Source organism: Ranitomeya variabilis, chromosome 6, assembly GCF_051348905.1.
Source record: "Ranitomeya variabilis isolate aRanVar5 chromosome 6, aRanVar5.hap1, whole genome shotgun sequence".
NCBI classification, from domain to species: domain Eukaryota; kingdom Metazoa; phylum Chordata; class Amphibia; order Anura; family Dendrobatidae; genus Ranitomeya; species Ranitomeya variabilis.
The window spans coordinates 250,293,606-250,310,961 of NC_135237.1; the positions used below are offsets into that span (position 1 = coordinate 250,293,606).

At 44.9% G+C, this 17,356-nt stretch overlaps 1 protein-coding gene across 8 annotated transcripts in view; it reads right to left on the reverse strand.

Annotated features, from left to right (window-relative positions):
* The window catches only part of LOC143782273 (synaptonemal complex protein 2-like), a 286,543-nt gene that overhangs the window by 27,043 nt on the left and 242,144 nt on the right, over nucleotides 1-17,356 (reverse strand). For all 8 annotated transcript variants that reach the window (XM_077269574.1, XM_077269573.1, XM_077269571.1 and 5 more), the window contains one exon: nucleotides 11,022-11,080. In XM_077269574.1, the coding sequence (XP_077125689.1) occupies nucleotides 11,022-11,080 (59 nt within the window). The remainder of the gene's footprint in view (nucleotides 1-11,021; nucleotides 11,081-17,356) is intronic.

The window sequence follows — 17,356 nt, forward strand, 5'->3', positions numbered from 1 at the left end:
ATATATCTTCATTTAGCTTACAAATCCGCATCAAAAACTTATCAAATCCGCGTGGAATTTCAACTGCGTTTTATGCCAAGAGACAGAATCTGCGCAGAATTATGCACAAGCAAATCTGCAACGTGCAAACATAGCCTTAATCTTATCTACCACCATCATCACAGCAAATGCGACTTTAGTAAGACAGGTATTATTCCTGGAGGCTGTAAATGGGTACAGCTTCTAGGAATAGTATGTCTCTTACCAAGTTCATATTTACTGTGGTGGTACAGGAGTGTAAGGGCACAGTCAGATGGCAGCATTACTTGTGTGAGGATCACATCGGAATCCTCGAAGTGGCCGTCTGTTCTCCTTACCTGAGCGTGACAGTATGTATTTTTATAAATATCTAAGACTGACCGTCACTTCCAAACAGAAAGACAGGTGTGAACAGGTGCAAGCCAAGAGTAGCCACTTCCCTAGGTAATGCTACAGTATACAAACATGGAATATATGAATTTAGGATTGCATTACTGCCCTAGAAAATAGATTAAAATGGAAGTACTTAACACATCAATTGCCCAGCTCATGTATGGCCAGCAGTAAACCACAAGGCAATCCTCTAGAAAATAAGCTAAAATGAAAATTGATCAGCCTATGGCAGTTTTAATCACAGCAGGATCCTACCTATCCATATAACTGTAGTCTTCAGCCCACGAGAGGTATCATTAGTATCTTCATTTTAACTTATTTTCTATAGCAGTAATGCAATTCCAATTTCATATATTCCATGTTTGAATGCTATAGCGTTAGATTGCAGCTTTAATTTGCTAGTTACATAGGGAAGTGGCTCTTTAGCTTGCACCTGTTCACATCTGTCTTTCTGTTTGGAAGGGCTGTCCCACACGTCCAGATAATTCAGGTACCGGAAAAAATCGGTACCGGAGTTATCCGTGTCCGTGGGCCCGTGAGCTCACGTAGGCCATACGTGCGGCACACGTGTGCCGAGTGGGTACCACACGGAGCGTGTGGTACCCACGCGTGTGTTACACTGCATCGTGCTGAAGCCGCGATTCATATCTTCTGTGCAGCAGCGTTTGCTGCATAGAAGATATGAATAATAGTGTTTAAAAGAAAGATCTATCTGTCCGCCGCCCTCCCACCCCCTGTGCGCCCCCCCGCTGTTCTGAAAATACTCACCCGCTCCCTCGTTGGCTGTCGCTGCTTCCTGGTCTGGCCCCATCTTCTCCTGTATGCGATCACGTGGGGCTGCTCATTTACAGTCATGAATAGGCGGCTCCATCCCTATGGGAGGTGGAGCCACATATTCATGACTCTAATCTGCGGCCCCACGTGACCGCATACAGTAGAAGGGGCGGCCAGACCAGGAAGCATCGACAGCCAACGAGGGAAGCGGGTGAGTATTTTCAGAACAGCGGGAGGGCGCACAGGGGGTGGGAGGGCGGCGGACAGATAGATCTTTATTTTAAACACTATTATTCATATCTTCTATGCAGCAAACGCTGCTGCAGGGAAGATATGAATCGCGGCTTCAGCACCATGTGGGGGGGACAGCGCTTACTGTAGCGCTGTCTCCTGCACGCCACACGGACTGCACACGGAGAAGGTCCGTGTGTGGTCCGTGTTTTACACGGACCCATTGACTTTTATGGGTCTACGTGTGTCAGTGGCTCCGGTACGTGAGGAAACTGTCACCTCACGTACCGGAGCCACTGACGTGTGAAACTGGCCGAAGGGACGGTCGGTCTTTTGATATTTGTATACATAGGCCACCTGACCGAGCACTCTACTCATCAGCCTATAGAGTTTTAAGTCACAGCAGGATCCTACCTATCCATTTAATTGTAAGCTTCAGCCCAGGAGGTATCATATAAATAATAATTTTATTTATATAGCGCCAACATATTCCGCAGCGCTTTACAAATTATAGAGGGGACTTGTTCAGACAATAGACATTACAGCATAGCAGAAATCACAGTTAAAAACAGATACCAAGAGGAATGAGGGCCCTGCTCGCAAGCTTACAAACTATGAGGAAAAGGGGAGACAAGAGAGGTCGATGTTAACAATTGCTTTAGTTATTTGGACCAGCCATAGTGTAAAGGTACCTTCACAGTAAGCGACGCTGCAGCGATACAGACAACGATGCCGATTGCTGCAGCGTCGCTGTTTAGTCGCTGGAGAGCTGTCACACAGACGGCTCTCCAGCGACCAACGATGCCGAAGTCCCCTGGTAACCAGGGTAAACATCGGGTTACTAAGCGCAGGGCCGCGCTTAGTAACCCGATGTTTACCCTGGTTACTAGCGTAAATGTAAAAAAAAAAAAACAGTACATACTCACCTTCTGCTGTCTGTCACACGTCCCTCGCCGTCTCCTTCCCGCACTGACTGTGAGTGCCGGCCGTAAAGTAAAAGCAGAGCACAGCGGTGACGTCACCGCTGTGCTCTGTACTGCCGGTGCTCACAGTCAGTGCGGGAAGGAGACGGCGAGGGACGTGTGACAGACAGCAGAAGGTGAGTATGTACTGTTTGTTTTTTTTACATTTACAATGGTAACCAGGGTAAACATCGGGTTACTAAGCGCGGCCCTGCGCTTAGTAACCCGATGTTTACCCTGGTTACCACTGTAAAACATCGCTGGCATCGTTGCTTTGGCTGTCAAACACGACGATACACGCCGATCTGACGACCAAATAAAGTTCTGAACTTTCAGCAACGACCAGCGATATCACAGCAGGATCCTGATCGCTGCTGCGTGTCAAACACAACGATATCGCTATCCAGGACGCTGCAATGTCACGGATCGCTATCATTATCTTTGCAAAATCGGTTAGTGTGAAGGTACCTTTAGGCTCGGGTGTTCATGTAAAGCTGCATGAACCAGTTACCAGCCTACAGTAAGTATGTAGCAGTACAGACACAGAGGCTATTAACTGTATAAAGTGTATGAGAACATGATGTGAGGAACCTGATTATGGTTTAAGTTTTTTTTCTTTTTGAATGGGCCACACAGGGATAGTTAGGTTAATGCGTTGTGGCGGTAGGCCAATCTGAACAAATGAGTTTTTAGAGCATGCTTAAAACTGTGGGGATTGGGAATTAATCGTATTAACCTGGGTAGTGCATTCCAAAGAATCGGCGCAGCACGTGTAAAGTCTTGGAGATGGGAGTGGGAGGTTCTGATTATTGAGGATGCTAACCTCAGGTCATTAGCAGAGCGGAGGACACGGGTAGGGTGGTAGACTGAGACCAAATCATATTAGGTTAGGTTCCCAGCAAAGAAGTTTGCCTTGTCATTGGCTCCTGGGCACACATGAATTGGCCAATTTAAGCTCTAAGTATTTTCATTTTAACTTATTTTCCATAGAAGTAATGCAATTCCAATTTCATAAATCCCATGTTTCAATACTATAGTGTTATAGAGTGCAGCTTTAATTTGTTAGTTTGCATGTATTTCTATGCAGCGGTCACACTGCGGTTAGGAAAGCCAACGGTCAGTCTGAAGATTGCAATGAGATGCTTGAGCAAGTAATACGGACGTCTATGTGGCCGAGCGGAGAGGACGCGTCTGGCTGGAGCTCCCGTGATCCTGCTCAAAATCCTGTGATATACTCACCCAGGAGGGTTCCTTTGGCTGCCGCTATGTTCCCCTGGACACCTGGAGGTGCCCGGCTTCAGAGGAGGTGTCAGGCGCAGCTCTGGCTGGGTGAGCGCCGGGGAAGCCAGTACGGAGGACGGGCCTTGAAGGAGACGGCGGCCATCTTTCTTGCCGCTTGTGCCGGCGGTGAAGGACGTGGACCGGCGGCACTAGGCTCAAGGGGAGTTAGCTGGACACAGGCGAAGCTCAGGGAGGTACAAAAGGGGGATCGCGCGGTGTGAGTCCTGAGAAACGGGCCCTACGCTCCTCCCATCCTTAAAGGGAACCTGTCACCCCCAAAATGGCTGGTGAGGTAAACTCACCGGCATCAGGGGCTTATCTACAGCATTCTGTAATGCTGTAGATAAGCCCCCGATGTTACCTGAAAGAGGAGAAAAAGACGTTAGATTATACTCACCCAGGGGCGGTCCCGATGCGGTCAGGTCGGATGGGTGTCTCCGGTCCGCTCCGGCGCTTCCCATCTTCATTCAATGACGTCCTCTTCGGGTCTTTACGCCGCGGCTCCGACGCAGGCGTACTTTGTCTGCCCTGTTGAGGGCAGAGCAAAGTACTGCAGTGCGCAGCGCCGGGCCTCTCTGACCTTTCCGGCGCCTACGCACTGCAGTACTTTGCTCTGCCCTCAACAGGGCAGACAAAGTACGCCTGCGCCGGAGCCGCGGCGTAAAGACCCGAAGAGGACGTCATGGAATGAAGATGGGAGGCGCCAGAGCGGACCGGAGACACTCATTTGACCAGACCGCACTGGGACCACCCCTGGGTGAGTATAATCTAACGTCTTTTTCTCCTCTTTCAGGTAACATCGGGGGCTTATCTACAGCATTACAGAATGCTGTAGATAAGCCCCTGATGCCGGTGAGCTTACCTCACCAGCCATTTTGGGGGTGACAGGTTCCCTTTAATACAGTATAACGCCTGATAGTCCCAGCGTCTGCTCCCAAACAGATATATCTCCCTCTGTTCCCGCAATTCAGAACATAACTGCAGACATTGCAGTGTCTGATGGGTGGCTGACCCACCGAGCACCACACAGACTGATATACAGTGGGGCAAAAAAGTATTTAGTCATTCAGCAATAGTGCAAGTTCCACCACTTAAAAAGATGAGAGGCGTCTGTAATTTACATCATAGGTAGACTTCAACTATGGGAGACAAACTGAGAAATAAAAATCCAGAAAATCACATTGTCTGTTTTTTTATCATTTTATTTGCATATTATGGTGGAAAATAAGTATTTGGTAAGAAACAAACAATCAAGATTTCTGGCTCTCACAGACCTGTAACTTCTTCTTTAAGAGTCTCCTCTTTCCTCCACTCATTACCTGTAGTAATGGCACCTGTTTAAACTTGTTATCAGTATAAAAAGACACCTGTGCACACCCTCAAACAGTCTGACTCCAAACTCCACTATGGTGAAGACCAAAGAGCTGTCAAAGGACACCAGAAACAAAATTGTAGCCCTGCACCAGGCTGGGAAGACTGAATCTGCAATAGCCAACCAGCTTGGAGTGAAGAAATCAACAGTGGGAGCAATAATTAGAAAATGGAAGACATTCAAGACCACTGATAATCTCCCTCGATCTGGGGCTCCACGCAAAATCCCACCCCGTGGGGTCAGAATGATCACAAGAACGGTGAGCAAAAATCCCAGAACCACGCGGGGGGACCTAGTGAATGAACTGCAGAGAGCTGGGACCAATGTAACAAGGCCTACCATAAGTAACACACTACGCCACCATGGACTCAGATCCTGCAGTGCCAGACGTCCCACTGCTTAAGCCAGTACATGTCCGGGCCCGTCTGAAGTTTGCTAGAGAGCATTTGGATGATCCAGAGGAGTTTTGGGAGAATGTCCTATGGTCTGATGAAACCAAACTGGAACTGTTTGGTAGAAACACAACTTGTCGTGTTTGGAGGAAAAAGAATACTGAGTTGCATCCATCAAACACCATACCTACTGTAAAGCATGGTGGTGGAAACATCATGCTTTGGGGCTGTTTCTCTGCAAAGGGGCCAGGACGACTGATCCGGGTACATGAAAGAATGAATGGGGCCATGTATCGTGAGATTTTGAGTGCAAACCTCCTTCCATCAGCAAGGGCATTGAAGATGAAACGTGGCTGGGTCTTTCAACATGACAATGATCCAAAGCACAACGCCAGGGCAACGAAGGAGTGGCTTCGTAAAAAGCATTTCAAGGTCCTGGAGTGGTCTAGCCAGTCTCCAGATCTCAACCCTATAGAAAACCTTTGGAGGGAGTTGAAAGTCCGTGTTGCCAAGCGAAAAGCCAAAAACATCACTGCTCTAGAGGAGATCTGCATGGAGGAATGGGCCAACATACCAACAACAGTGTGTGGCAACCTTGTGAAGACTTACAGAAAACGTTTGACCTCTGTCATTGCCAACAAAGGATATATTACAAAGTATTGAGATGAAATTTTGTTTCTGACCAAATACTTATTTTCCACCATAATATGCAAATAAAATGATAAAAAAAACAGACAATGTGATTTTCTGGATTTTTTTTTCTCAGTTTGTCTCCCATAGTTGAGGTCTAGCTATGATGTAAATTACAGACGCCTCTCATCTTTTTAAGTGGTGGAACTTGCACTATTGCTGAATGACTAAATACTTTTTTGCCCCACTGTATAGACAAATTTATCGCATACCAACATTGTTTGGAGGCCCTGACCTGCACCTCCCCCCAGGGTAATAAGTGCAGCAGCTGCAATAAATCCTTGGTGCCGCACGCTGCTTCCCCCGCAAGGACCCTTTGCAGGCTGTGTGGATATTTAACACAGACTTATCTGCTCTGCAACACATTGCTGCATTAACTAAGTAGTGACTGTATTCAATTATAGTGCAACAGTACTTGGACCTTACCTCACAAAACATTAACTATAAACCGTCCAAGAACCTCGGGTGCAACTGAAAAGTTGAGAAAGTATGCAGGACCTGACCCCCCTGATAACCTGCGGTCAAACAAAGATAATTCACCTGGGGCTAAGGGTACTGTCACACTCTGCAACTTTCCAACGATCACAACCAGCGATACGACCTGGCCGTGATCGTTGGAAAGTCGTTGTGTGGTCGCTGGGGAGCTGTCACACAGACCGCTCTCCAGCGACCAACGATGCCGAGGTCCCGGGTAACCAGGGTAAACATCGGGTTACTAAGCGCAGGGCCGCGCTTAGTAACCCGATGTTTACCCTGGTTACCAGTGTAAAAGTAAAAAAAAACAAACCATACATACTCACATTCCGGTGTCCTTCAGGTCCCTTGCCGTCTGCTTCCTGCTCTGAATGACTGCCGGCCATAAAGTAAGAGCAGAGCACAGCGGTGACGTCACCGCTGTGCTCTGCTCCGGCCGGCAGTCAGTCAGAGCGGGAAGCAGACGGCAAGGGACCTGAAGGACACCGGAATGTGAGTATGTACGTTTTTTTTTTTTTACATTTACGCTGGTAACCACGGTAAACATCGGGTTACTAAGCGCGGCCCTGCGCTTAGTAACCCGATGTTTACCCTGGTTACAAGCGAACGCATCGCTGGATCGCTGTCACACACAACGATCCAGCGATGACAGCGGGAGATCCAGCGACGAAAGAAAGTTCCAAACGATCTGCTACGACGTACGATTCTCAGCAGGGTCCCTGATCGCTGCTGCGTGTCAGACACAGCGATATTGTATGGATATCGCTAGAACGTCACGGATCGTACCGTCGTAGCGATCAAAGTGCCACTGTGTGACAGTACCCTAAGACCACTAGTCAGCCGAAAAAACGTGCCTCTGTTAGCGAGGAGGATGAGATAGGGAGGACCTATCTTTGAAGCAAGCGTCTGAGCAGAGCAGTTAATGCAGGCTATATCACTAACCAGTATGCTAAGAAAAACCGTATCCACTACCAGGGGTGGCGCCAAAGTAGGGTCCAAAACCAAATAGTGAGAGATAAACTAAGGCACTCAACTTATATGTAGTTTTTGTAGGTATAATGTCCACGCGGCATCCACCGAGCTGACGAGCGGTGGATGCCGCGTCACTGCCAGACACGCTGGCACATCTCCTAGGGCTTCCCACTTATATTGGACACACCAACGTGGACATTATACCTTGCTACAAGCATTTACTGTTACTGAAGAAGGCCCGTGTATTTGGGCCGAAACATTATTTGATGACTACAATAAATAGCAAAAACTACATATAAGTTGAGTGCCTTAGTTTATCTCTCATATCACTAACCAGGACATTCTTAACTGGGAAAATAGAGGAGGTGCACTCAGAGGTGGGACGCCTTCGACAAGACATGCAATCTTTGAGGGGCCACATCATGGAAGTGGAGTCCTGGGTATCTTGCCTGGAAGACAACTCTGTGCCCATGGAAACTAAATTGACAAAAGTGGCTGGCTCTATAAATGCCTGGAAGCAAAAGGCAGACGACTTGGAAAATAGACTACGTCGGAATAATATCCGCATTATTGGGCTACTAGAACGCTCAGAGGGTCAGCAACCGAAACAACTCTTGGAGAGTTGGCTCAAAGATACTTTAGGAGACGAATTCTCCTCTACATTCTCTGTGGAAAGGGCCCACAGATTGCCAACAAAACCTCTTCCTCCGGGCACCCCACCGAGACCCTTTTTGGTGCGCCTTTTGAATTGCAAGGATAGAGATGCAGTGTTCCGTAAGGCAAGACAAAAAAGCCCCATTAAATTTAATATTGCCACTATATCAATATTCCCAGATTTCTCTATGGAGTTGCAGAAACAACGTGCCCAATTCACGGAGATAAAGAAACAACTCAGGGAAAACAACATTTTATATTCAATGATCTATCCAGCCCGTCTCAAGATTGTTTACAAGGGCTCTTCCTCGTTCTTTACGACCCCAACAAAAGCCGAAGATTGGGTGCGATCTCATGTGGGAGCGAATGGGGGAGAAAAATCCTAAATCACCAGCCGTCTTTACATATAGATACTCAGGAAATGGAACTCTCTCACTGGGTTTTCTTCTACTTTTATTTTTTTCTTCTATTTTCAATGATAAGAGCTCTTTCCGCCAAAGTCCAAGAAACCAACTATAGCGGACTCTGTTTTCAGAGATGGTACCCTCTTTTTTTCTGGACAGTGACAGGAGCAAGGAACTTTGCTCCCTTTTGAAGCGTATTTTGCTTTATCTTGTTTTAGTATTGTTAGGTATTGGTTATAAAGGAATTGCTGCCATGTTTTGTTTCAATTGTGTATCAGAAGTGTGATTGGCATGACAATGTATATTATATGTGGATGAAGAGGAATGGCATCTGATCTTACATGTTTAACCTGGAATGTGAGAGGTCTTGGATCACCCCGAAAGAGAGCTAAAGTATTTTCTCAAATAAGATGTCACCATCTTCATATTGTAACCCTAGCTGAAACACACTTGACGAGAGATTCGGCCCGTTATGTACAAAAAACGTGGGTACAATGGTCTGTACATACATTCCATACTAGTTATTCTGGGGAGGGGGGGGGATCTCTCTATTAATCCACAAGGATGTTAGATGGGAGGTTGGGTAGGTACGGAGAGACCCTGAGGGCCGTTTTATCTTTGTACATGCGTGGATTAATTTGAAAGATTACGTTATAATATGTATATACAACCCCCTCCTGCTAATATGTCCATCATAAAAAAGGCGCTGAGTTTTCCATATATCATATGCATGGGAGACTTCAATTTGGTTATGGACGAGTGCCTTGATAGACTCAGGCTGGATGGCGAGGCTTTAGGGGTGACTTCCTCCCCATCTCGTTTGTCCACATTCATGGAGGGTAGTGGGTGGCTAGATCTGTGGAGAATACGTCATCCCGATGTAAAAGAATACACCTGCCACTCGTCCGTTAGTCGCACTCTATCCCGCTTGGATTATATTTTTTGATCCAGTAACTTGGCGATGTGGGTGGGGGAGATAGAACATGGGAACAGGGGCATTTCAGATCATAGCCCGGTAATACTTAAGCTCAACTTTGGTCAGACAAGACATAATGCGGTCTGGAAACTAAATTTAAGGCATACCTGAGAGGATGCTTGACCTCTACAATTTCCTACATTACACGAATGACCTCACGGGAAGACGATGAGATGGAGAGATGACTGAGAGACTCAGAAGAGGCCTATATCACTAGCCAAACCAGCGAGAATAGGGCTGAATGGTTACTTTCCCATATCTTTTCTATTTTTTCTGTCAATATGGAAGCATAAGGGCTTGTTTTTTGCAGGATGAATTGTACTTTTGAATTACACCATTTATTCTAACATATAGTGTACTGGAAAACAGGAAAAAATTCCAACTGCGGTGAAATTGCAAAAAAAAAAAGTGCAATTCCACAATTGTTTGGGTTTTTAATTTACCATGTTCACCAAATGCTAAAACTGACTGTCATTGTGATTCTTATTCTCAGGTCAGTATGAGTACGCAGATACCGAACATGTATAGGTTATTTTTTCTTTATTTGAGTAATGGAAAAAAAATCCAAAGTTTGTAAACAAAAAAAAAAAATGGAGCCATTTTCCGAGACTCGTTGCGCTTCTATTTTTCGGATCTGGGGCTGGGTGATACCTAATTTTTTGTACGCTGAGATGACGTTTTTATTTATACCATTTTGGTGTAGATAAGATATTTTGATTGCCTGTTATTGCATTATATTGCAATGTTGCGGTGGCCAATGAAACCTAATTCTGGTGTTTCGATTTTTTCTCTCGTTATGCCGTTTAACGATCGGATTGATACACTTAATATTTTCATAGATAGTACATTTCTGAATGTAGCTATACCAAAAGTGTGGGTTTTTTTAATGGTTTTATTTTGAATGGGACGAAAGCTGAAAACATGTTATGTGCAAGTTAAATCATGATCACGCTCGTGGCTGGAGTTCATAGAAGATTTACAAATGACAGGTACGGGGGTCTTCTGCAGACAACCCAGCGGCGCCCCGCAATCACAGGACGGGCAGGTCTTCTGGTGCGCTTCCATACAGCACAGCATGTGTTAAATCCCGCTGTCCAAGGTTGACAGCGGCATTTCATTTGTTAACAACCACAGGTGGATCACGAAGGGTCTTGAAAGGGTTAATCATATTAATATAAAAGCAATCTCACCACACTTAGCGTACTGGAAAATGGGAAAAAAATTATGTGTGGTAAAAAGAATGGTGTCAGCCAAAGTACAACTTGTTCCGCAGAAAACAAGGCTCATACATTTATGCAGACAGAAAAATATGTTATGTCTCTTGGAAAAGGGGAGGAAAAAAGAAAAACAAAAAAACACGGAAATTGGCCATGTTAGGAAGGAGTTTAGCTGTGTCCAAACAAATGGAGACAATGCAATAGTTCACACCTTAGACGTTGATTGTTGCAGAATTCCATAGCTTTCAATGTCTGTGCTTCCCAGAAATCCTGTTTAATAAAAAAAAAGGTTTACACAAATGAAATTATACAGCTTTATAACAAGAATTATACCCAAATTTCTTGAAAGGCTTAAAGAATAACACTCATTTTAATATTTATTTTATAAACCAATATTACACATGAAAATATGGAACTTTGTTATACATCTCAAGAGGAAAACTTGCTTTTATTCCTCCTGAACTGATTTTTCACTAATTACATGGGCAAAATCTGTATTCAGTGAGCACAGGTTATTCACATTACTAATATAGGAGATCACAATTGCTACTACTAAGATTCTAAGGAGGGGGAGGGAGAGGAACTAGAAACAGATACAGACATTCTGCTGCAAGTTCTCCTGAAATGACAATAATAATTAACTATTGTTTTAGGTGAACTTGCAGCAGACCGTGTCTGACTCTAGTTCCTTCTTCCTCCTGCCCCTCCACACTTCATAGAACCTTATGAGTCATCTCCTATTTCAGTAATGATAAAATCTGTTTTCACTCTAATACAGATTTTATAGCATTTACCCTTGAATTGAGATTGCAAGATGAACCTAGGAAAAGAAAAAAAAAGCAAATTTATCTGAAAAGATATATAACAAAAGTTTGTTTTCAAGTGTACTATTAATTTATAAAGTAAAATTGTTACTTTTTAAAGAACGTCTCCAAGAATGTGATAAATATGGTGACCGTGACATCATTCAAACTACAGATGTCCTAATTATGCATCAGCACCAGGGCTGTGGAGTAGGTAAACCAAACCTCCGACTCCTCAATTTCCCCAAATCCCAACTCCACAGCACTGCCTCACTACTGAGCATGTACATAAAGTGCAGCACAGATTCATCTCAACTAAAAGCCCAGATCCTCAGATCAGGAACAGAACAGACATTTATAGGACATTTCACAAGTTTCTCATATTTTTATGAAAACATTTACAGCCAACCTCAATTGAACTACTAAACCCAATTTATACTTTTTGGAGTCGGTCCATTTTATACCGACTCCACTAAAATGGACACAGACTCCACAGACATGATCAGGACCATTGCACGCTGAAGAAACGGAGCTTGAAATGTATATCAACTGTCAAGAGAAGCTGATGTCATAAATCTATCAGCTCAAGAGCAGCGCCGTGGACATGAGACAAAGTAAATCTTTTCACTGACTAGGCACAGTGGGGATAATAAGGACTTCTCCAGTTTCAGTGCTAAGTAGAAAGGGTAAACAGGCTCAGTCAGAGACTAGATTTGTTCTGTCTCTAGTCCACAGTACTGCTACTCAGTTGAGAGAAGCTGCCATCATAAGGACACATACCTGAGAATTAAGATACATCTTGAACCCTGTTTTTTCAGCATGCAGCGGTCCTGACACGTGACTAGGACTAAAGGAAATAACCAAAGCAATGGACTAATATATAAAATAAAAAATTCATATCAAAATTATGTGAAATATATATGAATAAGGATACGTCAGGAACGAAGGAATACATTCCGAAAAGCCTGGTAGACCTTAAAGGGCCACTGTCACCCCCCCCCCAGCCGTTATAAACTAAAAGAGCCACCTTGTGCAGCAGTAATGCTGCAGTCTAACAAGGTGGCTCTTTTAGTTTTTGATTCATTTATTACCTCAAAAAAGCGTTTAAAAAATTGGCCACACATACCAGATATTGTACCTGGAGGCGGTCCGAAGCGTCCTGTATGAAGCTCCCAACTGCCTTCACTCTTCTCTTCAGGGGCGATGGTACCCGCCCCCTGAGAGCTGTTATCTTCTGAAATCCGGCACCTGCGCTGTGCGCGCCTGCCTGGGGCCTGCGCAGTGTTCTTTGTCAGTGCGGCCACACTGTTGCTGAATCCCCCGCCCTGCACTGTTATTCATTATGCACAGTGCGGGGCTGGGGTTCCTGGGAAGGCGGGGGAGCTGGGGAGCGTCGGAGCTGGGGAGCGTCTAAACAGCGCAGTGCGCATGCCCAGGAACCCCAGCCCCGCACTCTGCATAATGAATAACAGTGCGGGGCGGGGGATTCAGCCGAAACGTCGCGCAGTGATGTGGGTCGATTAAAACTTCACATTTTTTCTACTGGAAAGTCTTGGTGCTGCCTTCTTTTTACTTTATATATATATATATATATATATATATATATATATATATATATATATATATATACAGTATATATATTATTTTTTTTCTTTGGGGCTCCTTTTGTGATCAAATACATATACTTTATATATGCTTTTACATAATATAATTTTATGTGATCAACTATTTCACTTTTTATTTATTGGTCCATCATCTTTGGTATTGAATCTATACAGTTATCCCTCAATGTATATTTTCCTGTATCATTTTACATTTTATATTCCTAGTACGTGCACATGTTTTTAAATAGTACCACCGTTTGCCATCTTTGCATAATAAAGGCAATTTTATTGGAATCTCCTCTGTCCGGTATTTCCTTTTAGTATATATATATATATATATATATATATATATATATATATATATATATATATATATATATATATATATATATATATACAGTCATGGCCAAAAGTATTCACACCCCTGCAATTCTGTCAGATAATACTCAGTTTCTTCCTGAAAATAATTGCAAACACAAATTCTTTGGTATGATTATCTTCATTTAATTTGTCTTAAATGAAAAAAACACAAAAAGAATTGTTCTAAAGCCAAATTGGATATAATTCCACACCAAACATAAAAAAGGGGGTGGACAAAAGTATTGGCACTGTTCGAAAAATCATGTGATGCTTCTCTAATTTGTGTAATTAACAGCACTTGTAACTTACCTGTGGCACCTAACAGGTGTTGGCAATAACTAAATCACAATGGCAGCCAGTTAACATGGATTAAAGTTGACTCAACCTCTGTCCTGTGTCCTTGTGTGTACCACATTGAGCATAGAGAAAAGAAAGAAGACCAAAGAACTGTCTGCTGAGTTCTTAAGAAACCAAATTGTGAGGAAGCATGAGCAATCTCAAGGCTACAAGTCCATCTCCAAAGACCTGAATGTTCCTGTGTCTACCGTGCGCAGTGTCATCAAGAAGTTTAAAGCCCATGGCACTGTGGCTAACCTCCCTAGATGTGGACGGAAAAGAAAAATTGACAACAGATTTCAACGCAAGATTGTGCGGATGTTGGATAAAGAACCTCAACTAACATCCAAACAAGTTCAAGCTGCCCTGCAGTCCGAGGGTATAACAGTGTCAACCCTTACTATCCGTCGGCGTCTGAATGAAAAGGGACTGTATGGTAGGAGACCCAGGAAGACCCCACTTCTTACCCCGAGACATAAAAAAGCAAGGCTGGAGTTTGCCAAAACTTACCTGAAAAAGCCTAAAACGTTTTGGAAGAATGTTCTCTGGTCAGATGAGACAAAAGTAGAGCTTTTTGGGCAAAGGCATCAACAGAGTTTACAGGAGAAAAAAGAGGCATTCAAAGAAAAGAACACGGTCCCTACAGTCAAACATGGCGGAGGTTCCCTGATGTTTTGGGGTTGCTTTGCTGCCTCTGGTGTTATGATCCTTAGTGGCTGAGGATCACGAATAGACCAGCAAGTGAATAAACTAAGGACAAGCTCTAGGGAGATGGTAACTGAACTGATCGCAAATCTAAACCTATCCAAAACAACTAGAGGTAGCCGGTGAACGTGCCTAAAAAATTCCTAGACGTCTCGAGCCAGCCTGAGGAACTAGCTACCCCTAAAGAGAAAGAAAGACCTCGCTTGCCTCCAGAGAAATAATCCCCAAAAGATATAGAAGCCCCCAACAAATATTAACGGTGAAGTAAGAAGAAGGCACATACGTAGGGATGAAATCAGATTCAGCAAAAGAGGCCCACTAGTACTAGAAAGCAGAAAATAGAGCAGGGGTCTATGCGATCAATAAAAAACCCTTACAAAATATCCATCCTGAGATTTCAAGAACCCACGCACCAACTAATGGTGTGTGGGGAGAAACTCAGTCCACTAGAGCATCCAGCAAGCGAGGGAATCACATTTTAGCAAGCTGGACAAGAAAACATGATAAACACTGCTGATCAAAAAAAGAGCAAACAAAACTTAGCTTGTCCTGGATGGACTGGGAGCAAGGTAGTCAGAAGGAATCTGAGTAGCACTGATTACATCGACAGCCGGCAACAAGTGGAAGTAAAACAGAGCTATATAGGAACCTCCCAGAGGATAACGAACCAGCTGATAGCCAGAGACCAGCAGGATAACAAACAAAGCCACCAGGGGGAGCCCAAAGCAAAAGTCACACCATACCACCAGTGACCACAAGAGGGAGCCCGAAAACAGAGTTCACAACAGTACCCCCCCCTTAAGGAGGGGTCACCGAACCCTCATGAAAACCCCCAGGGCGATCAGGATGAGCCACATGGAAGGCACGAACCAAATCGGCCGCATGAACATCAGAGGCGACAACCCAAGAATTATCCTCCTGACCATAGCCCTTCCACTTGACCAAATACTGGAGCCTCCGTCTAGAAACACGAGAATCCAAGATCTTCTCCACCACGTATTCCAATTCTCCCTCAACCAGCAGCGGGGCAGGAGGCTCAACCGGAGGAACCACAGGTACCACATACCTCCGCAACAACGAGCGATGGAACACATTATGAATAGCAAATGATGCTGGGAGGTCCAGACGGAATGACACAGGGCCAAGGACTTCCAGAATCTTATAAGGACCGATAAACCGAGGCTTGAACTTAGGAGAGGAGACCTTCATAGGAACGAAGCGAGAAGACAACCACACCAAGTCCCCAACGCGAAGTCGGGGACCCACACAGCGACGGCGGTTGGCAAAGAGCTGAGCCTTCTCTTGTGACAACTTCAAATTGTCCACCACATGATTCCAAATCTGATGCAACCTATCCACCACAACATCCACTCCAGGACAGTCAGAAGGCTCCACCTGACCCGAGGAAAAACGAGGATGAAACCCCGAATTACAAAAAAAAGGAGAGACCAAAGTAGCAGAACTAGCCCGATTATTAAGGGCAAACTCGGCCAACGGTAAAAAAGTAACCCAGTCGTCCTGGTCAGCAGAAACAAAACATCTTAAATAAGTCTCCAAGGTCTGATTAGTTCGCTCGGTTTGGCCATTCGTCTGAGGATGGAAGGCCGACGAAAAAGACAATTCAATGCCCAACTTAGCACAAAAGGTCCGCCAAAATCTAGACACAAACTGGGATCCTCTGTCAGAAACAATGTTCTCAGGAATCCCGTGCAAACGAACCACATTTTGAAAAAACAGTGGAACCAACTCGGAGGAGGAAGGCAACTTAGGCAAGGGCACCAAATGGACCATCTTAGAAAAACGATCACACACCACCCAGATGACAGACATTCTCTGAGAGACAGGGAGATCTGAAATAAAATCCATGGAAATGTGCGTCCAAGGCCTCTTCGGGACAGGCAAAGGTAACAGCAAACCACTGGCACGAGAACAGCAAGGCTTCGCCCGAGCACAAATTCCACAAGACTGCACAAAGGAACGCACATCCTGATACAAGGAAGGCCACCAAAAAGACCTGGCCACCAAGTCTCTGGTACCAAATATTCCAGGATGGCCCGCCAACACCGAATAATGAACCTCGGAGATTACTCTGTTGGTCCATCTATCCGGGACAAACAGTCTCTCCGGTGGACAGCGGTCAGGTCTATCCGCTTGAAACTCTTGCAGCACACGTCGCAAATCTGGGGAGATGGCAGACAAAATCACCCCTTCTCTAAGGATACCAGCCGGCTCTGAATCTCCAGGAGAGTCAGGCACAAAACTCCTAGAAAGAGCATCAGCCTTCACATTCTTCGAACCCGGCAGGTACGAGACCATGAAATCAAAACGAGAGAAAAACAACGACCAACGAGCCTGTCTGGGATTCAGCCGCTTGGCCGACTCGAGATAAATCAAATTCTTGTGGTCAGTCAAGACCACCACACGATGTTTAGCTCCCTCGAGCCAATGTCGCCACTCCTCAAATGCCCACTTCATAGCCAACAGCTCCCGATTACCGACATCATAATTCCGCTCGGCAGGCGAAAACTTTCTTGAAAAGAAAGCACATGGCTTCATCACAGAGCCATCGGGGCTTCTCTGCGACAAAACAGCCCCCGCTCCAATCTCGGAAGCATCAACCTCCACCTGGAAGGGAAGTGAGACATCTGGCTGACATAAGACCGGAGCCGAAGAAAACCGACGCTTCAGCTCCCGAAAGGCCTCCACAGCCGCAGAAGACCAATTAGTCACATCAGAAC